Source organism: Brassica napus, chromosome A9 (assembly GCF_020379485.1).
Source record: "Brassica napus cultivar Da-Ae chromosome A9, Da-Ae, whole genome shotgun sequence".
Lineage (NCBI taxonomy): Eukaryota > Viridiplantae > Streptophyta > Magnoliopsida > Brassicales > Brassicaceae > Brassica > Brassica napus.
Window position 1 is genome coordinate 18,993,945 of NC_063442.1, and position 23,025 is coordinate 19,016,969.

Consider the following 23,025-nt stretch of genomic DNA (forward strand, 5'->3'; position numbering starts at 1 on the left):
CTCTATAAAGCCTCGTCGGAGAGACAGCAATGGAGGAGACCGTTGAGAACCCCAAAGAAATGGAAAGGAGGACGCATCACACTGAGCAGATGCGATGTAACAGCACAAGAGCGGTGAGAAACGTGAAGACAAAGCAGTAGTGACTACCGGGGAGTTCGAGGCGCAGGTCATAGACGACCCAGCCCAGAAACAATCCGACGACCGCACACGACAACCACCGCAGACCGGCAACCACACAGAAACCTAAACCACAACAGACACGCCTTAAGAAAGAGCCCCAAAGTACAACTTGACTTGGCCGGATGGAGAAGGAGGCGCCTCACTGGACCCCAAGCAAATACAGAACTCCGACGACACCGTACCTGATAAAAACCTCCCAAGGAATACACTCTGAAATTGGTAAAGGATAAGCCTTGCACCGAATGAGCTAGAAAGAAACAAACGATCAAGGGATGTGGATCGAAAGGTGACACAAGAGGGGTGGAAAGTCTCTTGATACTACCCTATAATGGCTTCCTCTAGATATGATACACTAGATTATACCAAGTTAGACTGAAGGAATACACTAAACTTGCTGAGAAACCTCCCAAGGAATACACTCTGAAATTGGTAAGGGATAAGTCTTGCACCGAATGAGCCCGAAAGCAACAAACGATCAAGGGACGTGGGTCGAAAGGTCACATAGAAGTTGCGGATGGCTTCTGATTTACCCTTTAACAATCTCCCTTGGATATTACGCACCAAGTTTGATTGAGTTAGATTGAAGGATATTAAACACCAACAATCATACAAGTTTTGACCAATGGATATGACACACCATGATCAAAAACAGGTTTGAGAATCACTCTCAATGTTTCCAAAAATATAAACTCAACTCTTATTTTATTTCATGAAGATTACAACTTATTTATAGGATACTAAACTTGGTGAGAAAGTTAAATAGTTATTACATGGGAAATGCTAAATTCAGTGTATGGAGGAGAGATAATGTTCTTGAAACAAGCATTCTTTACATGCAAGCGAGAGAAGCCTTCCATGCAATGAAACACCAAATTTTCGTAACTCCTCTTGGGCAGCAAATAAACCACTTGTTTATGAATCTTTTTTAGCTTGTAACTTGATAAAAATGGGCTGGACATGCAACCTAGTATCATGGGTCAATTTCTGAATGTCTTTCATGTCCATAGCTTCATATATCAGCCCATGATCACATCACTACCACTTCCACTCCACTCCAAAACGATAGCTTGAAGGCAAGACCACTGGATCTGAAAAGAAGGAGCCTTACAACCACGTTAACGCGCTCCCACCGCCGGCAGAGGACCAGATCGAGAGAAAATGAAAACCTCATCCAATCGCCGCTGCCGAACCCTTAAAACCGACTCCGTTCACTCACATCCCACCCACATCACACCCCGCCGCGCCGACACACCAGACCAGGATCTACCAACCGCAGACAGAATGAACCACGCCGGAGGACCAAACCAGAACACCGGGCAAGACGACATAGAAGAGGAATATGAGAGAAACAGAGAAAATACAAAGAGGAAGAGGATTTGAGAGGGCTCCCGGCAACCACGCGTGCCACCACCGGTTGCCGGAGCTGGTGGAGACGTCAAAGAGGGAGGAATTCTGAGGATAGAGGATGGAGAAAGATTTCGAGGAGAGAGAAAAATACTGTAAACATTTTGTTTAGATTTTAGATGGTTTACAAGATAATCACCACAGTTTGGGAGGACCTTACAAGATAATCACCACAGTTTTGGAGGACCTAGCACCTAGATACTGTCTAAAGCGATTTTTAAAACACTATGTAAACTCTGACACAAGATTTAAGGTCAGTAACGCTAAACCAAATGAAGAAAACAAAATGAACAACATAAATGAAGTGTAAGGCTTGTATTGAATAACACATACAAGCCTATATGGTCAATCTCAATTCTTAAATGAACATAAAATCATTTGAAAATAGTAACTAAGAAAACGTTCTGATCAGAAACGTCGACTAAAATAAATACCATTAAAAAAAATCAAATTTGGCAAAGTAAATGAAAACGCTAATCACAACTTAAAAGTATTAAAACAAGGAGAAGAGCATAGGAGACATAATCAAGACTCACCAAGCAAAAACATTTTACTTATGTCTATGTTCTTTTTTCCGGGTCAAAAGCTATGAAAACAATTTTTCCTCTTCCCCCCCCCCCCCCCCCACCTTCATTTTCCTCTAAAATTCTAATTCACTTTGTCGACATTTTTCCTAAAGCTAGATTCTTACATATTTACTCATTAAGTCATTCAATTCTTTATCTTTATGGATCAAATCTACTTTATTTCTCGTATAACCATTATCGTTACTGTGGACATACCACTTAGGCAAAAGGGTTGGCCAAGATCGGAAGTCTCTTGAGACCTGATCCAGCTCGTATGCCCCTTTAAGTATATTGGTATTCCTGCTACTCCCTTAGTCATAACTAATTTTTATTATATAGGCTCAGTCCGGAGACGTTTTGTGTAAAATAGGAGTAGGAAACCATAATGCTTAAATAATAGGTAGTATAGCAATGTAAAGTGTGATCCAAAGATTGTATTTAAAAATGATAGGTTTTGAAGTGCAAGGCATTCCAACAGTTTGGTTGAATCTTGCCATTGATGTCTTGCAGCCTATAGGCTTATGCTCCTCGTACCTCGATTAACTTATAGGGACCCTCCCATTTGGGTGCAAGCTTCCCTGCTGGTTTGTCTTTCTTATTTTCGAAGACTCGTCGAAGAACCCGGTCTCCTTGCTGGAAAGTCCTGGTTGTGACTCTTTTGTTGTAGCTTTTGGCGATGTCTTGATGGTAGGACCAGTTTCTTAGCCTTGTTATCTCTCTCTTTTCATCGAGAAGGTTGAGGCTCAGGGCCATTAGCTCATCATTTTCTTCCTGAGAGAGAGGTTCTGATAAGGTCATTTACATGCACCTCCGTTGGTATAATAGCCTCTGTGCCGTAGACCAATGAGTAGGGAGTTTCCTATGTGGCCATTTTGGACGTGGTACTATAAGCCCACATAACTCTGTGTAATTCTTCTACCCATCTCCCATGAGCATCTTCCAGGCATTTGTTTATCATGTTTACCACCGTCTTGCTGGTAGATTCCGCTTGTTCATTGGACTGAGGATATCTTGGTGTGGCGAAGGTAAGCTTTATGCCCTAGTTCTTTCAAATATCTTTGAAGTTATGGCTCGTAACTGGGGTCCATTATCGGTAATGATCTCTTGCGGGACCCCAAAGCGGGTGATCACGTTAGTCCACATGAATTTTTGGATGTGGAGATCAGTTATCTTGCTCAATGCTTCGGCTTCCACCCATTTGGAGAAGTAGTCGGTAACTATCAGGAGGATGACTTTTTGCCCCGGAGCTATTGGGAATTTTTCTACTATATCCATGCCCCCATTTCCTGAAAGGCCAGGGAGAGCTCACAGAGTTGAGGTATTCTGGGGGAAGCTTGGAAACCGGAGCATGCCTTTGGCACGATATCTGGCATGTTTGTTGCGTCTTCCGCCATGGTGGGCCAATAGTAGCCACTCTTCTGGCTCTTAATACCAGGCTTCGGCCGCTCGAATGAGAACCGCACTCTCCCTCATGCAATTCTTCGAGTATTATGGCGGCCTCTCCCGGTGTGATGCATCGCAGGTAACGGCCGGAGAAGGATCTTCTGAACAATTTCTCCTGGGAAATACAATATATCTTGCTGTGTGCTTCTTGATCCTTCTCTTTTCATTGTGATCCTCAAGGAGGATATCTGTTTCCAGGTATTTGACTATTTGGGTCATCCAAGTTACTCCTTCTGTGATGGCCAAAATTTCCTCAGGCTCCACTTCTTTCTCCGTTGCTGGACACTAAAGCACCAGCATGGGAATACTCATCTGGCTTTTAGTTTCGAGGGCAGACCCTAGATTAGCCACATGGTCGGCCTGGGAATTCTGCTCACTGGGGATATGTGTAAGCTTACAGCTTTGAAAACTTTTGACTAGGCACTTGGCGATCGACATGTATTTGATCATACTAGCATCCTTGGCCTGATATTCTCCCTGCACCTGGCTGATTATTAGTTGTGAGTCGCTGAAGACCTGGATGTTCTCGGCCCCCCATTTGTTTGGCGAGCGTTAGACAAGACTCATATTCGCTTTCGTTGTTGGTTGCCTTGAAATTGCATCTTCCGGCCCTCGAGGTTGTATTCCATGCAGTGGAGGTGAGTACTATTAAAACTCCTGCTCCTCTGATATTATTGTATCCGTCTACATGTAGAATCCATTCTCCAGTCTTTCCTCCCTCATTTCGGAGGTTGATCTCCTGTTCTAGGGCTGGAAGCATAGTGGGAGAAAATTCCACTACGAAGTCTGCTAGGACCTGTGATTTGATAGCCGTAGCTGGCCTAAACACTAAATCATATTCTCCCAGTTCCATTGCCCATTTGGCCAGACGTCCTGACACTTCGGGTTTGTGGAGGACTGTTTTTATAGGGAACGACGTTACAACTACAATTTTATGAGCCTGGAAGTGTTAGGGTATATTTGTGTAGGATCTTTGTGAGTACTCCAGAAGCAGGAAGATGAGCAAGAATAGAGAGTAAAGAGATGTTTTATTGATTGAATGAGCAAGAACTACAACGTTTTGGTGTATAAACCCTAGTTCTAGCCGTCTAGCTATAATTAGTCTCTGAATGTCGATCCCTTATTCTAGGGTATGAGGTCCCCTTATGTAGTCACATAGACGTCGGTTAGGTAGGTTAAACACTTTCATATTCATAAATAAGGAAGAATCCCTTTAATTAGAAAACTTCCATTTTACCCGGAGGCAGGGATGGTAGCAGGGGTCGAAACCAGGGTTCCTCTCAGCAGGAACATGGAGGTCGGTGTTCTGCCCGAGGCCTGGAGGATTTTTATACATGAGTATTTTTTCCCTACAGTTTTCTCCTTATTTCTCGATTTCGTCATAGTTGTCGGGGAATAACATGTACACTTGAGTCAATCGGAGTTTCTCTATCTCAGCAGGCACCCTTGGCAGGACATCGCTCCAGTGATTCTTTTTTTTTTCCACTTAGGCCCGAACCGTGTTTGAACCTGGAGTAGAGTTGATTTCCCTGAGGTAGACTGGAGTCTAGTAGGTGTTCCCAGGTTCTGGACCTGTCTGAAAGTGATCTAGCAAGGTTCGAGACCCTGGTTTTGCATTTCAGTGGATGGCAAGACTTATATGCAGAACTCCTGGCCTTAGGCAGGATGTTTGATCCTTCAGTGAGCATCATTATTTGTACGCTTGTCGGCATGGTGCTTGGACCCGGTGCATGACTCTGATTCCTTGAGTTTTAGAGAATTTCGTTGATCGAATCGGCCTTGGTATCTCAGATTCCCTTTTCTTATTTGTAGGTGAATCGGATCCGATCTGATTTTTGAGAAATGAATTCGTTTTGAATTTCAAAATCCCCCCCCCATTTCTCAAATTTGGGATCGAAGCCATCGGTTTCTCCGAGAAGGCAAAAACGATTTCTCTTTTAAATTTCCCTTTTTTCTTCTTATTTCTAAGCTGCACATCTTGGCATCCGCACCCCATCTTCAGGTATTATTTCTTCACTTTTTCTGGAATTGAGTAGATCGAATCCTCTTCGTCGTTAGGTGCGTAGATCGATTATTTCCCCTCTCATCCTCTGGTTTCTTGGTCAGGAAACAGTATATTAATGTCGAAGCGTTCTAGATTTTCTATTCCCTTGGCGGCCGAGAAGGCCAGGAGATCAGGTAAAGTTATGTAGCCTCGTTAATAACCTATCTTGGAAAACCAATGGTACAAAACCAAGATAGGAAAAAAGAGCACTCACAAATGGATTTCCTAATTGTTGATCAGCTGGTTCTTATCCACAATGGTTATTGAATACTGATTTTTGTCTCGTCCAATGCCTTCTTCTTCCTTACAGTTGATCTTCGGAATGGTTAAGACAACTTTCTTGTCAACCTCCTCCTGAACTGGTTCAAGATACCTATCCATGATCACATCACTCCATAACCACTTGCGCATCAGTCATGTTATCATTGTCATCTTTGACCTAAATTATTTCCCGAGCAATAGCTTCACATCATTTTGCAGCTTGATGTTGTAGTGAGTTGGCCAAGTCCAATTCAAGATCAACCCCATGCAGCACCATCATCTCTTGTTCATTAAAGATTTCTTCAGGACGGTTTTGCTACATCTCATCCTTCTTCCAACAACAAACCCTGCAAAATGTTCCAAATCTTTTGTTAATAACGTAAAAACATGTAAAATAGTAGAGACTAATAATAGTAAATATGTCAACACAAGCCAAGAATGTATGATTAATTTCATATTCTCTCATAGCATACTCATCTTGACTTCTGTCAACAAAAAACCGCTCCTTCCCACCACGAAGTTGTCTCTCCAGTTGAAATGGTACCTATCAACGTTATGAGCTCCGATGGTGTTAACAAGGACGAGCTCAGTGAACCACTGTCTTACACTCATCATGACAGGTATGTCATGTTATGCTTATCGGTAGAGATCATGTTCCAAGTGGGCCAAGGATCCATGCCGGAACCTGCTAAGATAGAACAACCAGAGTCCGTTCTCCCAACACGTACCTCATCCTTACTATGCTCATCAAAGGCTCGAACGTCTCCTTGTCTCTGGTTATCTCTCCAAAGCCAAAGTATGTAGGATCAAGGTGGAAATTCCCGGCGCCATTATTTTCCTTGTTCCATACACCACGCCACAGTCTTACAAGCTTCCCATCTGAATTTTTTTTTTTATAACTACGGTGTATAGACAAGATTAATGATCGCATGCAAGACAAAATTTTCAGGACATTTAATTTAAACTCAACAAAGAGAATGTCGCAACACTGGAAACATTATCGGCTTTAAACAATATACGACATAAATGCTAGTTATAACTCACGTGACGCTTATTCTGAAGCGAAAAGGCTAGAGAGATTTCTAAAAAGTCATTTTAGACGATTCAGTTTGAAAGTGATGGACCAGGGGTCTAATACATATCGAATACTTGTATTTGAACAAAGCAAGCCAGAATAAAAAAAAAACGAATATTAGCGGGTATTTGTGGTGTTCAGCCCAAAATCTACAAATGAGAAAGAATAATCGATTGCTAAATAAAAGGGAATCAACCATGTCCAAAAAAATCTGAAGGGCTTTAAATGACTTTATGAACTTTATTTCATCTGATGGGTTTTCCTTTATCGAAAGCCCATTTAGGCACCTTTAAGCCCTTTAATGTGTGACAAAACACGGGGGACATACATATATTTGAAGAGCCATCTTTAGGGTTTTGATCCAAAATTGTATTACAGAGAAGTACCGCCGTCGCATTTCACACTCAAGAGACGAAAGATGAAGACGATCTTGTCATCCGAGACGATGGACATCCCCGAAGGCGTCACCATCAAGGTCCACGCTAAGGTGATCGAAGTCGAAGGCCCACGCGGGAAGCTGACTCGCGACTTCAAGCATCTCAACCTCGATTTCCAGCTCATCAAAGACGCCGTCACCGGCAAGCGACAGCTCAAGATCGACTCGTGGTTCGGCTCTCGCAAAGCCAGTGCTTCGATCCGAACCGCTCTAAGCCACGTTAGCAACCTCATCGCTGGTGTCACTCAAGGTTTCCTTTACAAGATGCGCTTCGTGTATGCTCATTTCCCTATCAACGCTTCAATCTCCGGTAACAACAAGTCCATCGAGATCCGTAACTTCCTTGGCGAGAAGAAGGTCAGGAAGGTTGATATGTTGGATGGTGTTACCATTGTTCGGTCTGAGAAAGTCAAGGATGAGATTACTCTTGAGGGTAATGATATCGAGCTTGTCTCACGTTCCTGCGCTCTGATTAATCAGGTACCTTCTTTTTGATTTGGGTTTGTTTAAATATGTTGTAGAGAGTAAGGAACATAAAATGTAATGGTGTTGAGTCTTGTCTGTGATGTGTTTAGTTATGTTTCGTGTTGTAAAGGTTCTGTTTTTTGATGATTGTTTTGGTTTTGAGCAGAAATGCCATGTGAAGAAGAAGGATATTAGGAAGTTTCTTGATGGTATCTATGTGAGCGAGAAGGGCAAGATCGCTGTTGAAGAATGAAGCTATCTATTATATTCATATGGTGGAAGAGCGATTTAGTTGTAGCGTTTTGGTTACATCTCTTATGGATTTGTAGTTTCGTTTCTTTTGGACCATCAATTATATGCAAACTCATTGTTCTTTATGTTTGGGTTTTTATTTACTATGTTCTTGCAAAAGTTTTTAAAACCATCTGCTTATTTTACATATTCCTGGAAATGGTTATAGTTATAGGTCGTGTTCGAAAACGCGGTCTAGGCGCCTGGAAATAGGTTTATATTTGTTAGAACTTAGATCTATTAAGTTTTAACTAGATTAAGTGAAAAATGATGGAAAATATTGAAAGATCTGAGAAAATTATAGAAGCCGCCATTTTTACAATCAGAAAATTGCAGGTTTAGATGGAGGGAGACGAAACCGAATTGACCATTTTAACCCTCATTAATAGAAAAAGCGTAAAAAAAGGAAAATGTAGGGACGAGGACTCGAAGTCGAACTCGGGTTCTTTGGTAAATAAGGGATAGTAGTTACCATCTGTCCCACCGTGTTTTCTTGTAGTATCTATCATTCACTAATATTTATACGTATAAAGGTGTAAAATTAATTCCCGATTAATCTCCGATCAGTCTCTGATTTTCTATCAATTCGCTAGGCGTATGCCCATCGTCCGACTCACGCCTAGCGCGATTCCGAACATGGGTTATAGGCTATTGAGTGCTTAATATAGTCTTCAGGTTTGTTTCTGGTTATCAAATTGTGGCGAGTGAGAATATTAAAACCATATTCTCACATACTAATTGATAGAAAAAAAAACTTAAGACCTTGGAAATTATATAACAAGAAACCAATTTCTAGAATATTTGCCGTTAGCATAATCTTGCTATATTTTCTCCAACAAGATTTCTTTACACGTCTCTCAGCAAAATTGAGGAAGAGAGTTGCTTTAAAAGATTAGAGCATTTGTAGAGTTTTCTCGGTCCAAGTAGAATTAGAGAGCCTTGCAAGTACCCTACACTCTCAGAAACCCTAAAAAAGAGAACCAAGAAACTTGCAGCATAAATATGTTTTGATGCTTTGAATCCATAGATTACTCCAAAGTCTTTAATAATTTCCCTTGCCTTCAAGGTAAACACTACACTTTATACTTGTGGATGCTTCCATTTATATATATACATGTCTGTAATATGCGTGTGAACACAATCCTTGATGAAACCTAGCTTCTCAAGGGAATCAAAATCGTTAATCAGCATTGCACTAGTGGAAATCAAAATGTACCCACTTATTATTCATTCAATCACAGGTGGAACAAACTCATGATTTGTTTCAGATTGATATTGCACACGTATATGCATATGCATATGCATTTTTAAGGTTTCATTTGGTTCAAGAAGCAAATGTTTGTGTGTATATGGTAAAACGATATTAAAGGAGACAATGGAGGAACATGAGGCTGTTCTTGGTCAACGTCTTATTTTGTCTCTAATTAACTGATCTTGGTTCTTGTTTTGGTAAAGAATAGAGTCAGTCTCTCCTTTTTTTACCTTCTTTTTGTTTTGTTTTTTCTCATATTGTTCAATAATCTTATCAGATTTCTACGTTCTATGATGGTGTTGATTCACATTTGACATTATTTTACAAAATTTAACTTGGCCTTCTCATATTCATTAATCACACTATTTGTTACTTCAATAAATAACATCTACAGAAGATTTTGATTTTGATTTTGCCTTTTCTTCTCTGTTCTGTTTCTGTCCGACTCCTTTTTCCCTTGATAAAGTTTCAGTCTTTGCACTCAAGAATGGCTAAAGAGAACACAGGTCAACATCAGCAAACAGAAGCGAGAAGAAAGAAACTAACTTTGGTTCTTGGTGTAAGCGGACTCTGTATTTTGTTTTACGTTTTAGGCGCATGGCAAAACAACAATGTCCCTGCATCTTACTCCAAAATGGGATGCGAAACTAAATCAAATCCTTCTTCTTCAACCTCCTCCTCATCTTCTGAGTCATTAGATTTCAAAAGTCATAATCAGGATGAGTTCAAGGAAACAAACCAAACCATCAAGTACTTTGAACCATGTGACTTATCCCTCAGTGAATACACTCCTTGCGAAGATAGACAAAGAGGAAGGAAATTCGATAGGAACATGATGAAATATAGAGAAAGGCATTGTCCTTCAAAAGATGAGCTTCTCTACTGTTTGATTCCTCCTCCACCAAACTACAAGATTCCATTCAAATGGCCCCAAAGCAGAGACTATGCTTGGTATGGCAACATCCCTCATAAAGAGCTCAGTGTTGAGAAAGCAGTCCAAAACTGGATTCAAGTAGAAGGTGACCGGTTTAGATTCCCTGGTGGTGGAACTATGTTTCCCCGTGGAGCCGATGCTTATATCGATGACATTGCTAGGCTCATTCCTCTTACTAATGGTGGAATCCGAACAGCTATTGACACTGGATGTGGTGTCAGTTTTTCAAACTCTTCTCCTTTTGTCTTTGTAAATATTTCATTCATTGATTGTTTTTTTTTTATTAGGTTGCTAGTTTTGGTGCTTATCTCTTGAAGAGAGACATTATGGCTGTGTCTTTTGCTCCAAGAGACACTCATGAAGCTCAAGTTCAGTTTGCTTTAGAACGTGGAGTTCCTGCCATAATTGGAATCATGGGATCAAGAAGGCTTCCTTACCCTGCTAGAGCTTTTGACCTTGCTCATTGTTCTCGTTGTTTGATCCCTTGGTTTAAAAATGGTAATGAAACGTTCTTATTTTATTCTCTTGGTAGGATGAGGAAGAACACTAACACTAAGCTCTTTTGCAGATGGTTTGTACCTGATGGAGGTGGACCGAGTTCTAAGACCGGGCGGTTACTGGATCCTCTCGGGGCCACCGATAAACTGGAAACAGTACTGGAGAGGTTGGGAGAGAACAGAGGAGGATTTAAAACAAGAACAAGATTCAATAGAAGATGTAGCAAAGAGTCTTTGCTGGAAGAAAGTGATTGAAAAAGGTGACTTGTCCATTTGGCAAAAGCCTATCAATCACATTGAGTGTAAAAAGCTCAAACAAAACAACAAATCACCTCCAATATGCAGCAGCTCGGACAACGCCGATTCTGCTTGGTAACTCCCATCTCATCTCATGTCTAAGATTTGTGTAAGAATCAATACTTGAAAACTCTCGGTTTTAGGTACAAAGACTTGGAACCTTGCGTAACACCGTTACCAAACACAAACAATCCAGAGGAATCAGCAGGTGGTGCGCTCGAGGATTGGCCAGACCGAGCATTCGCGGTACCTCCTAGGATCATCAGAGGTACCATACAAGACATCAACACCGAGATGTTTAGAGAAGACAACGAGGTTTGGAAAGAGAGGATAGCTCATTACAAGAAGATAGTCCCAGAGCTTTCACGTGGAAGATTCAGGAACATAATGGACATGAATGCTTACCTCGGTGGTTTCGCTGCGTCGATGCTTAAATACCCATCTTGGGTCATGAATGTTGTTCCAGTCCATGCAGAGAAACAGACTTTAGGCGTGATCTACGAGCGTGGATTGATTGGGACGTATCAAGACTGGTGTGAAGGATTCTCTACTTATCCAAGAACTTATGATATGATTCATGCAGGAGGATTGTTCACTTTATATGATAACAGGTAAGTCAACTTCGTGTCCTTTATATATTCTATACTTAATGTGGTATTCCCTAACAATGATGAACGAAATTAATGGTTGATTGTTTTGTGTTGTAAGATGTGATTTGACGCTGATATTGTTGGAGATGGATAGAATATTGAGACCAGAAGGAACGGTTGTGTTGAGAGATAATGTGGAGATGTTGACGAAAGTAGAGAAAATAGCGAAGAGAATGAAGTGGAATACTCAAATTGTGGATCATGAGAAAGGTCCATACAATCCTGAGAAGATTCTTGTTGCTGTTAAAACTTATTGGACTGGTCAACCTTCTAACAACAGTAACAATAAATAGTGTGCCAATTCTCTTGGCTCCACTCTCCTTTGTGTTTATTTATTTATCTTTGCTTTACTAAAATCCTGTTTTGTACTTATTTTCTAAAATCATGTCTCATGACTATTAGGTTTAGAATCAAACATTTTTGATCGAAGTTTAACTTTAAGTAATTTATATATGTTTAGTTTTATTTATGAAATGTTAAGAGTATATAAGTGATACGAATTTGGCACAACTGTCCTATTCATTTGCTCAAATATCTCTCTACACCGTAACCTGTGATTAGTAAGGGTATTAAAATGACATTTCGCCTGACTCATGATGTGTTTGGGTTTTTTCATGAGTTAATCATATTCTATACTAGTGGTATTCCCGCGCAAAGCGCGGGATATATTATATTCGGTTAAACATAAGTTCTGTTTGTATATACTTACTCGTTTATTTATTTTATTAATTTATTGTTTATTTAAAAAACAATTCTACTATATATACTATTTATCATTAAGTATAGTTTTTTTTTTAGATATGTGCTGAATTGGTCTCAAGCAGTTGAAACTATGCAAGAATGTTCAATTTTCGGTTCAGTTCCATTTTGTTTTTCTCTATCTTTTGTTTTTTAGGTTCTAGAAATATATGAACCATTCAATTATTTATGAAACTTTCTTTAGTTTTGGTTTGGTTATTTTGATCTTTGGTTTAGTTCGGGTACCAATCGTAAGAACCAACTAATATCCAATAAGCTTTTAGTTCTAATTCAGTTCTGGTTTGGTTAATTTTGGATAATTCAGGTAAAAGTCAGATCTTTTCAGTTTTGGGATTTAATATCGGATAATCCAGATAAATTTTAATATTGAAACAAAATTATTTTCAGAAAAAAATGTAATTAAAGAAAGAAAAGGGTAAAATGGTAAATGACCATATTAAATAAAATATTTTTGAGACTTTGGGCCTTGGAGTCTAAAATTGGGAGAAAAAGTCATATAGGTTTATCTAAGGCTATTTCTCTAATAACTTCAATAAACAACTTTTGTATCTACATGTGTTCACTCTTATCTCACATAAACAAGCGCTCGCAATACTCTCATTCAAACACAACAACCTATTTGGAGAGAAAGAGAGTGGGAACCTTTTGAAATCAGTTGGTCAGTCAACAACATAATATTACCATTTGTACAGATAGTTCTTGATTTTATGATGATGAAAATGTGAAAAAAAACTTTTAAAAGAAACTTTTTACTTGTGTTTAATTCAACCAACCGATACCGATCCATTTGTTTGGGTAAACAATAAATGCTTCTTTATAAGAAAAGTTTCAACTTCCCGTCACATGAAAATACATTAAAAGTGTCGAACCTTTTGGTTGCAGAGCATTTAATCAGGAACAGTTCGAAACTTTGACAAACAAATCGACATCCGAGGATTGTAATTAAGCGGAATCGAACCAGAGAGAAAGGGTTTCCTCCGGTACATACCTTCTTCTTTCATTTTCTTGAATGATTCCTCAAGTTTAGTCCATGACCCAATTCTTGGATAACCCCTTAAATTTACATACGAAAAGTACTTGATTCTAGGTTTCGTTTTCTTTTTCTCAATCAGCTTTGTACGACCCATTAATAACATCAAAGCAAGACTGTTCATGACAACCAACTTCGCATTTACCGGTGATGATGATGCTGCTTCGGTCTCTTCAAAACAACTCGTCTTGCTTGCATCTATCTGTTCAGGCATTCTCATGTGCAAACTCGTAAGTCTTTTTTGCCTTTTTTTTTTTGAATGAATGCTAAATTTATTCATCAAAAAAGTTTGTATACAACTAACTAGTGCTTCCTTTTTTCAATATGAGCTAAATGAAAAGAATTCAACTCACTAAGCTATTCCTTTTTCGCCCTTAAGGTCAACGATGCTTGTAAGAATACTTGAAATCATTCTGGTTGGGTTTTTTTTTGAAGGTTTATGACTTTGCTGCTTACATAAGTCCTTTGCGCTTCAATGCTTATCCAAAACTTGACAGCAAAGTTAGAATGGAATGGAACAACAGGTTTTGATTACCTTACCTCTTTAACACTGTTTGATCTTCTTTTTGGGTTTGAGATACGTAATTGAGTTAAGAGATGTTTTTTTTTTCCTTCACAGGGGATTCTCAACGTTCCATGCTGTTTTTGTTTCTGTGGCTTCAATCTACCTCTTGGTGATATCAGATCAGTTTGATGAGAATGTTCATGGCGATTCAGTCGTCAATAGTACAACAAGTTTATCGGAGGCTGTAATGGGGGTGAGTTTCTTACGCAATAAGATCATCTCCTTCTTCTGTCCTTTTTTCTCTTTGCATTTGTTACTGATGATATAGTAACGTTAATCTCTTAACAGATCTCATTAGGCTATTTTATAGCAGACTTAACGATGATCTTTTGGCATTTTCCTACTCTTGGTGGTATTGAGTATGTAAGTATCAAAGCATCCTATAATATTTTCCATATTCGTTAAAGAATTAGCATTTAATTGAGGTTTCCTTTAAATAATGACTGAATGGATTTGTATAAGCTAATTAATGTTTGTTTTGCTCTGGTTACGTATTCAAGGTTTTTCATCACTGCTTATCAATGTTCTCCATCATTCTCTCTGTCACAAGTGGACAAGCACAGTTCTACATATTCATAGTTCTCTTGTCAGAGGCCACAACCCCTTTTGTCAATCTACGCTGGTGAGTTTTCCGGATTTATAGAAAGTCCCGTTGCTGGTTTAAATGACATGTGGCCTCTAACTTCGAGCGTGTTAATGATATAGGTACTTGGATACTAGTGGTCAAAAATGCTCTAAGGCTTACACACTCAACGGAATTTCCTTGTTCTTGGGTTGGCTGGTAATTTTTGATAGACCAAAATAAATCTCTCTTTTCTAGTATCTGAGGAAAAGAATGTATCTGTTTCTCTTTCAGGTCGCGAGGATCCTTTTGTTTATCTACTATTTTGTTCACATGTACTTCCATTTCCATCAGGTAGTTTCAATGCTGACCGTGAGTAAAACAAACATACATTTTCTAGAGAAGAGAATCTAAAAACTTTTTTTTTTCTGTGCAGGTGAAACAAGTGTTTCCACTAGGATTTTACAGCCTTCTTACGGTAGCACCGGTCCTGTCTGTGATGAATCTTCTTTGGTTCTGGAAAATCACCAAAGGATTGATCAAAACAATCTCCAAGGCAAGACACAGGGAGTGAAGAAACGGTGATGGTCAGAAAAACTCAGATTGACCTGGACAAAAAAGATTTCGATTGCATTCACTGTATCTGTCCATGAAAAAAAATTATTGATATCATGTTGTGATATATCTTGTAAAAGCCTTTCGGATTATAAACAAGACTGTGCCAAGCTATGGAAATTTTATATTCAGAACCGTCAAATGATTCTTAGGTATTCAACCTGTAAAGTTTTAACCAGAATCAATATGTTTCAGGTCAGTCAGATTTTAGTGATGCTATATTATCATTTACAGCAAAAACGGTTTAAGCTTGGTTTGGTGTAAACCGAGTTATGATGGTGATTCGAATTGTTAGAAATCTATTTCATTAGAACTGAAGTACAAAATAATATTTACCTAATTTTAAGTCATTTCTTACATATTTTCATTACTTTTAAAAGTAATTAATTCATATTCATTTATTACGGAATACAAAATAGAATTTACCTATTTAAATGCTTTTATTGCATATTTACATTCTATTTTCTGCTCTTCCTAATTACTTCATCATTTATATTTACCATAATAATTTAACAACATTTCTTTTATGTTTTAACCAAACTAATTTCATAAGTTTGAATGAAATTGATTCATTCATGACAAGAATTCAACCGACCCATTCGTATACGGATTGTATTTTTGTATCGGATTTTTGGGTTTAAAAGTAAACTTTGTTCGAATATTATAAATTTTCTGATGGGGTTCGTATTCGAATCCCTCTTGGTCCGGATAGGTTTGTACGAATCTAAAATATTCAAATAACTTATATGTTTAGAAATGTCGTTAAACAATTCCTAAAAATCTATTCTATTAAAACTGAAGTACAAAATAATATTTGCCTAATTTTAAGTGATTTCTTACATAATTTAATCAATACTATTAAAACAGAAGTAATTTTTATCTACTTACAAATAGTCTAGATTGGACCATTATATTTAATTATATTTCCTATTATTTCTATTCATATCTAATTTGATTATTAAATATACATCATACCTAAAATTAAGGAACTAACTAAATAATCTGTTATTTTTTAAACTAATGAATTTAATTTATATTAATTCGAAATTTAAATAACTAATCAATTATATTTTAGTCATTAATGTAATAAATACTTATATATATATATATATATTCATTTGTATATATACAACTATATATTAATCCAAATGCAAAAAAAAAAACAAATTGTTCAAAACCTTTACCAAATACATAAAAATATAATTTTTATAGTCAGAGTATTAAATATATATATATATATATATATATATATATATATATATATATATATATATATATATATATATATATATATATATATATATATATATTTATATATAAATATTAATAGTAATTATACGATGAAACATGTTACTGTTGATAGGTTTATGAATATATTTTTTACGGGTTACTCAAAGAGACATGTAACATATATATCAAATATAAACTAATTGAACAAATATATTAACACAAATATATCATATCATTACATTAACATGAATCGATGCCAGAGAGTAAGGGTTAATATTATAATTATTTAAAAATATAATTATATATATATAAATTATAAAAATTAAGAATTAAATATAATAAAAATATATATCAAAATAAAATAATAAATATTTACATTTCTAATGCGAATAATGAAATTAACTTTTAAATTTAAAATAAGTCATAGACAAAACATCAAAAAGTATCTAATAACATGTGAATAACAAAAGTAAACTAACTAAATAAATAAACAATTTTTGCAAACGTAAATCATTAATTTGTAATAGACGTATACACATTATCGATGCTCAAATCTATTTCATTTTTAGTATGCATCCTCTCAAATATTGATCCATTAACAAGATGAAATTTTAGTTGGACTAAAATTGTATTTAAATTGGAATATCACTTTCATAATATATTCACTATTCATTTGAACATTCATGAATATATATTACAATACTCTAAATATAATAATAAATCAAACCGAATTACATATTGGGTCATCTACCAGCTCAACCGATAACCAGATCTCGGGTTTTAGCGGTTGTTACGGGTTTTATAGAATTTTTAAATAACAGTTTTTTTTTTTGAAAACTAAAATGGATTGCATATGAGCCATCGAATTTGCTAATTTTACTGCGGGTTGGGTCGGGTTTCAAAACATTAAATATAATGTTCTATTTGTAATATTTAAGTGTAGATACAATTAAAATACAAATTTATATCAAATAAATTTGGAATGTTTCGAAAACAATCCCGCGCTTTAAAAGCACGGGTCAAAATCTAGTTCCTATTAAAACTAATTATAATCACTTTATTTATTGTCTTTTCTAATTAATTCAACTTCACTTATTACATAGTACAAAATAGAATTTACTTATTTGAAATTCGTTTTATAAATATTTTACATTCCATTTTTTACTCTTCCTAATTACTTTGTCAATTATATTTATCCTAATAATTTGTCAACATTTATTTTACGTGTTAACCAAACCAATTTCACAAGTTTGAATGAAATTGATTCATTCATGACAAGAATTCAACCAACCCATTTGGATATGGATCATTTTTTGTATCGGATTTTTGGGTTTAAGATTAACTTTGTTCGAATATTATAAATTTTTGGATGGGGTTCGGACTTTGATCCCTCTAAGGTCCGAATAGGTTTGTACGAACCTAAAATATCTAAATTACTTATGTCTTTAATTAGAAATATCGTTAAGCAATTCATAAAAATGTAAAAATTAACACACGGACGGGCGTGCGGATCAAGCTCTAGTATTAGATAAATTTCAAATAGAGAGAGGACTTTTCTATTGTGAGTTTTACTTTCTTATGCAACCACACTTGAGCTTTTCATTCAATAAAATAAAGTACAGAATAATATTTGATGGTGAATTATTTGAAAAACGTTTATTGATAGACTAAAGATGATTACAAGGAGAAAGATAATAAAATAGTAAAAGGATGATGAACCCAACAAGAACAATAAAGCTAAATAAACCTTAGTTCTTGGTCGACTTATGTATGATTGTGAATGTCCTCTCTTTGAATTAGGTCCTCTCATTTTATGGCAAACTTCGTTCATTTTTTGTTCCAAGATGGTGTGTTCCTTTGACCACCTCTTAATCAACTGGGCCAAGTTCAGTCTAATTGATTGACCATTTTCGAGAGATGTAATCCATCTTCAACAATACGTCCCCAATTTATTGTAAGAGATGAAGTGGATCTTGGTGAATATACAAAGGTAAGTCCTAAAGGTAGAGAACTCAGCACTTTTCTTTCAAATTCTGTTGGTTTTCCATCTCGGCGCTTTCAAGGAATATGATATGGTTTACCCCCAAACTGTCAAAATACCAGTTATTTGTTAATCATGCCAAATAAACCATTAAACGGACCCCATTTTGTCCCTAGAAGTGGAATCGTCGTCCATAGAAAAGTGGGAATCATGTCGTCGTTATAGGGTTGTAGACCTATCGATGTTGTTTCTTTGTTTCCTGCATCGTTATGTCTATAAATAGGGATCACGTTCTCATTTCCTCATATCTTCTTACGAACAAAGATAGCTCTCTCCCAAACTCTTCTTTTTTTTCTTAATCACTTTTGCTATTTATTTTCCGACATGATGTCGTAGATTCACTATATTTCTTTGATATACACGGTGTTCTTAGTTTGTTCTTCACAAGCGAATGTCTTTGATCCATAAGTGCTCAAGGAAATTAAAAGAGAAGGTTATGTCTTCCAACTTAATTCCAGATGTCATAAGCGGATCAAGTTCAGTAGATAACCCGCGGAGAGATCATCAAAGCAACGTGGGCAATATCACTGGAATGAATTTTGATAAACTTCAACTGGTTCTTTTTTTTAGGACATGTTTCGGTAATGGGGAGGGCTAGGATATGATTGACGAGAATCGATCATCGAGCCGAACATATCGTTCGTTAGCAAGGTCAACCGATGGCCTCTTTGATATCGTGTCTCATTCCTCGCACGTGCAGTATCATCGATTCACTACAAGCAAAACAGCGGCATACTGAGGGAAAAAATCGTCGGTATGTCGTCGGAATAACGCTATTCCGAGGACATACCGACGAAAAAAGTCCTCGGAAATAACTCCTCGGAAATTCATATTTCCTCGGAAATCCCTCAGATATTTCCGACGGAATTCCGAGGAAATGAATTTCCGAGGAAACTCCGAGGACAATAAGTTCGTCGGAAAGTTCCTCGGAATATACCGAGGGAGGTCTTCCTCGGAATATTTTGATGGAATTTCCGATGGTCCAATCCTCGGAAGTTCCGACGAAACCTTCCTCGGAATTTTCATCGGGAATTTCCGAGGAACGTGGCCCTCGGAAAATTCCGAGGAAATTGCGGCCCTCAGAAATTTCCGAGGAACTCTCCCTTGGTATATTCCGACGACTTATTCCGAGGAAAAGTTCGTCGGAAATTTCCGAGGGTGCTATTCCTCGGAATTTCGAAAAAAATTAATTTTTTTAAAAAAATCAATTTTTTAAAAAATTTATTTTTAAAAAAAAATATTAAATTTTTGAAATTTAAATTCGAAAATATAAAATTAAAATTGAAAACATATTAGATAATATTCAAAGTTGTACAAATAAAAATAAAACATTCCGAGTTTTTGGAAAAAAAAAAAACTACGGGTCTTGAATGTTCGGGAACACCTCGTTTGGGTACATCCTCTTCATCATCTCCATCATTTGCTCGTTCAGCCTCTTCTGTGTCTCATAGCCCGCCTGTGCCATCTGGGTCTCCAACGCAGATATGCGATCATCCTTGTTCTTCAGCTGAGCCGTAAGTACTTCTGGATCAACATAGGGCGGTGGTGCAGAAGAAGGAGCAGCCGACCGGGAGCCACGACCCAAACCGACCAAACGTCCCTTCTTCTTTGGAACCGACTGAAATATTAAATAGCCAAATTTAAATAATATAAAAAGATGATAAAATAAAAATCAAGAAATAAATGAATTGAACTTTAAAAAAAAGAACTTACCGATTCAACGATTTCGTTGATTCGAACCCGAGACAAGTTGGTCGAAGCCGCCGAATCGTCATCATCGGTTTGAAGCTGAGACACTTCGTCATACACCTGAGTTTGGATCAGGCTGACCACGTCCCTCACAAGACCATCATCAATCTGGCCGGTCTTCTTGGTTGTATACGCCCTTTTCATTAGGGCGAGATCATCAACCGGCTCGCCCTCATTTTCTTCCGCCTTGAAAAAATCATAAATTAAACAAACATTAGAAATTCGAAGAAATGCACAAAAAAATAAAATTCTGAAACTTAAATAATTGAAGAAAAAGCGGTTGAACTTACCATGCGATCCCCAAGAATGGCAATAGATTGAGCACCCAAGTTATGCTTGTAGATGCCCTTCCCTTTACGGCCGCTCCTGCGGTTGTTGGAGTTGGTGGAAGAAGTTTCTTTCGTCCCTTCCTTATCCCAATGCGCACACAACTCCTTCCAGACCGTGTCGTTCATCGACTTTGGGACCTTTTAATTAAAAAAAAAGAAAATAGTTAAATAAATAAAAAATAGTTTAATAAATTTAAAAATTGTTTAATAAATTAAAAACTACCTTGTTTATTTCCCACTTCTTCTTCCACTCGTACATTTGCTTCCCATAGTTGTCCATAACTTTATGGACGAAGTGGTGATAGATGGAGAGCGTATCATCGGAATTCCAGTTGAATTCTTGCTAAAATAGTTTAAAAATAGTTTTTAATCACAAAAATATAAATAGTTTAATAATTACAAAAAAAAGTTTTAATAAATAAAAAATAGTTTAATAATTAAAAAAAATAGTTTTAATAAATCCCAAAAATAGTTTAATAATTACAAAAAATAGTTTTAATAATATTTAAAATGTTTAATAAATATAGAAAATAGTTTAATAATTACAGAAAATAGTTTTAATAAATAAAAAAATATAAGTAAAAAATTAGAATACTTACCGCAAACTGACGAAACCACAGATGCTGCTTCTCGGTAGGGAAGTCAGTGAAAGTCGGATGTCCCTTGTCGAAGGCATAGTACATCATACGGTTGATCCATGCGCTGATCCCGTTCCCGGATCGGTTGAACCTAATAAAAAGAACAAATTATTAATAATGAATCAAATTTTAAGGAAAAAATAAATAAAAGTTTAATTACCATGTTTGACCCCGTCCATGTGGATACAGAGTGAGATAGGGAAGATGGTCACGACCGGGCTGTCGAACCAACTCCGCAACACTCATCACTCCCGAAGGACCCGGAGGAGCAGGAGCGGGTGCAGCAGCGGGAGCGGGAGCAGCAGGAGCGGGTAATGGAGAGGGAGATGTATGGTAGGAGCTGTGGGGTGAAACGGAATCCTGATTATGGCTGGACGAACCCCGAGACTGGCTCCCCATACCACCGCGGCTACAACGCGGTCGAGGCCGAGTCTGATCATCATTAGACCTGTAAATTAAAAAAAACATATTTAAAAATTAGTTCTAATAATTTTAATAAAAAAACAGTTTAAATAAAAAATAGTTAAAAAATAGTTTTTAATCACAAAAATATAAATAGTTTAATAATTACAAAAAAATTTTTAATAAATAAAAAATAGTTTAAAAATTAAAAAAATAGTTTTAATAAATCCCAAAAACAGTTTAATAATTACAAAAAATAGTTTTAATAATATTTAAAATGTTTAATAAACATAAAAATAGTTTTAATAATATTAAAAATGTTTAATAAATATAGAAATTTATATTTTATATATAAAATACATAAAACGTTTTATAACCACAAAATAAATGATTTTAAATATTATATATATGATTTTTAATCACAAAAAAAGTTTTCTAGATTTTAAAAATGTTTAATAAATATATAAATGATTTTATAATGCAAAAAATAGATTTTATATACAAAAAACGTTTTCATATTATATATATATATAATACAAATTAGATTTTTATAACCACAAAATTAATAAAAACTAAAAAGAAAAATCCAAATCAAGTGAAATACATAATCAAACTCGATTTTACACAATCCTACCATTCAACTTAAAAAAATCTTTAAATCTCATTCCAAAATCATCAAATCTACTTAAAAACCATACAAATCTAACCTAAGAGAGTGGGATAGGGTTCATACATGATATTGAGGAGGATTAGGGCGGATTCGCCGGAAATCGTCGAGAGAGAAGGGTGGAGTCGCCGGAATTCGCGAGAGAGGAGAGAGTGTTCAGCGGAGAGGAAGAGAGAAATGGGGAAGAAGATCTGGTTCGACCTAATAAAATGACGCGTCTGACGGAAACTATCCGTCGGAATTTCCTCGGAATTATTTACTATATCCGTCGGAATTTCCTCGGAAATCATTAATTCAATTTTCGCGAAATATTTGGCGACTTGGTTTACCCGGTTAAATGAAAATAGTCCGAGGAATCAGGTTTCCTCGGAATTCAAAACATCGATTTTTTTCGCCGTATTTTATTTCTTATACAATTATAATGCATAACATTGAGGATTCTTTGTATAGATGATCATAAACCATGAAATAACAAAATTTCAAAAATAATTGTAAGTATTCCCTTTACCGTTTATTAAAGTGTATAAGTGTTTCTCTTACGTTGTGTTGTTTTTGTTCATGCAATCGTAAAAGTATTTGTTATTGGGTAAAACACCAAAGTTTGACTTCATAATCTGGTTAAGACACTTAATGAAAGTTATAT

General features: G+C 36.5%; 3 protein-coding genes and 1 long non-coding RNA gene across 5 annotated transcripts; all 4 read left to right on the forward strand.

Annotated features, from left to right (window-relative positions):
* Positions 1 to 2,869: 2,869 nt before the first annotated feature.
* LOC106395431 lies at positions 2,870 to 6,995 on the forward strand. Its single transcript, XR_001279254.3, has 3 exons — positions 2,870 to 5,595; positions 5,700 to 5,771; positions 5,948 to 6,995. It is a non-coding gene; the product is annotated as an uncharacterized LOC106395431 (long non-coding RNA).
* A 301-nt stretch (positions 6,996 to 7,296) lies between these two features.
* LOC106391789 (60S ribosomal protein L9-2) lies at positions 7,297 to 8,285 on the forward strand. Its single transcript, XM_013832495.3, has 2 exons — positions 7,297 to 7,889; positions 8,041 to 8,285. Exons 1-2 carry the CDS (start codon positions 7,392 to 7,394, stop codon positions 8,125 to 8,127), a joined length of 585 nt encoding a protein of 194 aa, XP_013687949.1. The 5' UTR covers positions 7,297 to 7,391; the 3' UTR covers positions 8,128 to 8,285.
* Positions 8,286 to 9,651: 1,366 nt separating this feature from the next.
* Positions 9,652 to 13,000, forward strand: LOC106395591 (probable methyltransferase PMT17). The gene is made up of 5 exons (XM_013836001.3): positions 9,652 to 10,567; positions 10,639 to 10,849; positions 10,920 to 11,220; positions 11,289 to 11,756; positions 11,854 to 13,000. The coding sequence occupies exons 1-5, from the start codon at positions 9,905 to 9,907 to the stop codon at positions 12,086 to 12,088; spliced, it is 1,878 nt and encodes a 625-aa protein (XP_013691455.2). The 5' UTR covers positions 9,652 to 9,904; the 3' UTR covers positions 12,089 to 13,000.
* Positions 13,001 to 13,366: 366 nt separating this feature from the next.
* On the forward strand, positions 13,367 to 15,501 carry LOC106394618 (TLC domain-containing protein 4). Of its 2 annotated transcripts, XM_013835187.3 has the most exons (9): positions 13,367 to 13,534; positions 13,667 to 13,814; positions 14,020 to 14,108; positions 14,204 to 14,342; positions 14,438 to 14,512; positions 14,650 to 14,771; positions 14,855 to 14,930; positions 15,006 to 15,065; positions 15,148 to 15,501. In XM_013835187.3, exons 2-9 carry the CDS (start codon positions 13,707 to 13,709, stop codon positions 15,283 to 15,285), a joined length of 807 nt encoding a protein of 268 aa, XP_013690641.2. In that variant the 5' UTR covers positions 13,367 to 13,534; positions 13,667 to 13,706; the 3' UTR covers positions 15,286 to 15,501. The 2 variants fall into 2 exon arrangements, with proteins under 2 accessions (XP_013690641.2, XP_048596808.1); XM_048740851.1 differs by lacking the exon at positions 13,367 to 13,534 and having other exon boundaries at positions 13,541 to 13,814.
* Positions 15,502 to 23,025: the final 7,524 nt, after the last annotated feature.

Excerpts from the sequence above, each read along its gene's own strand:
- LOC106391789 (XM_013832495.3), top strand. The coding sequence starts at position 7,392 with ATGAAGACGATCTTGTCATCCGAGACGATGGACATCCCCGAAGGCGTC. Across the intron at positions 7,890-8,040 it reads CCTGCGCTCTGATTAATCAG|AAATGCCATGTGAAGAAGAA; the intron begins GTACCTTCTTTT and ends GGTTTTGAGCAG.
- LOC106395591 (XM_013836001.3), top strand. The coding sequence starts at position 9,905 with ATGGCTAAAGAGAACACAGGTCAACATCAGCAAACAGAAGCGAGAAGA. Across the intron at positions 11,221-11,288 it reads GACAACGCCGATTCTGCTTG|GTACAAAGACTTGGAACCTT; the intron begins GTAACTCCCATC and ends TCTCGGTTTTAG. Across the intron at positions 11,757-11,853 it reads TTCACTTTATATGATAACAG|ATGTGATTTGACGCTGATAT; the intron begins GTAAGTCAACTT and ends TTGTGTTGTAAG.
- LOC106394618 (XM_013835187.3), top strand. The coding sequence starts at position 13,707 with ATGACAACCAACTTCGCATTTACCGGTGATGATGATGCTGCTTCGGTC. Across the intron at positions 14,109-14,203 it reads AGAATGGAATGGAACAACAG|GGGATTCTCAACGTTCCATG; the intron begins GTTTTGATTACC and ends TTTCCTTCACAG. Across the intron at positions 14,931-15,005 it reads CCTTGTTCTTGGGTTGGCTG|GTCGCGAGGATCCTTTTGTT; the intron begins GTAATTTTTGAT and ends TTTCTCTTTCAG.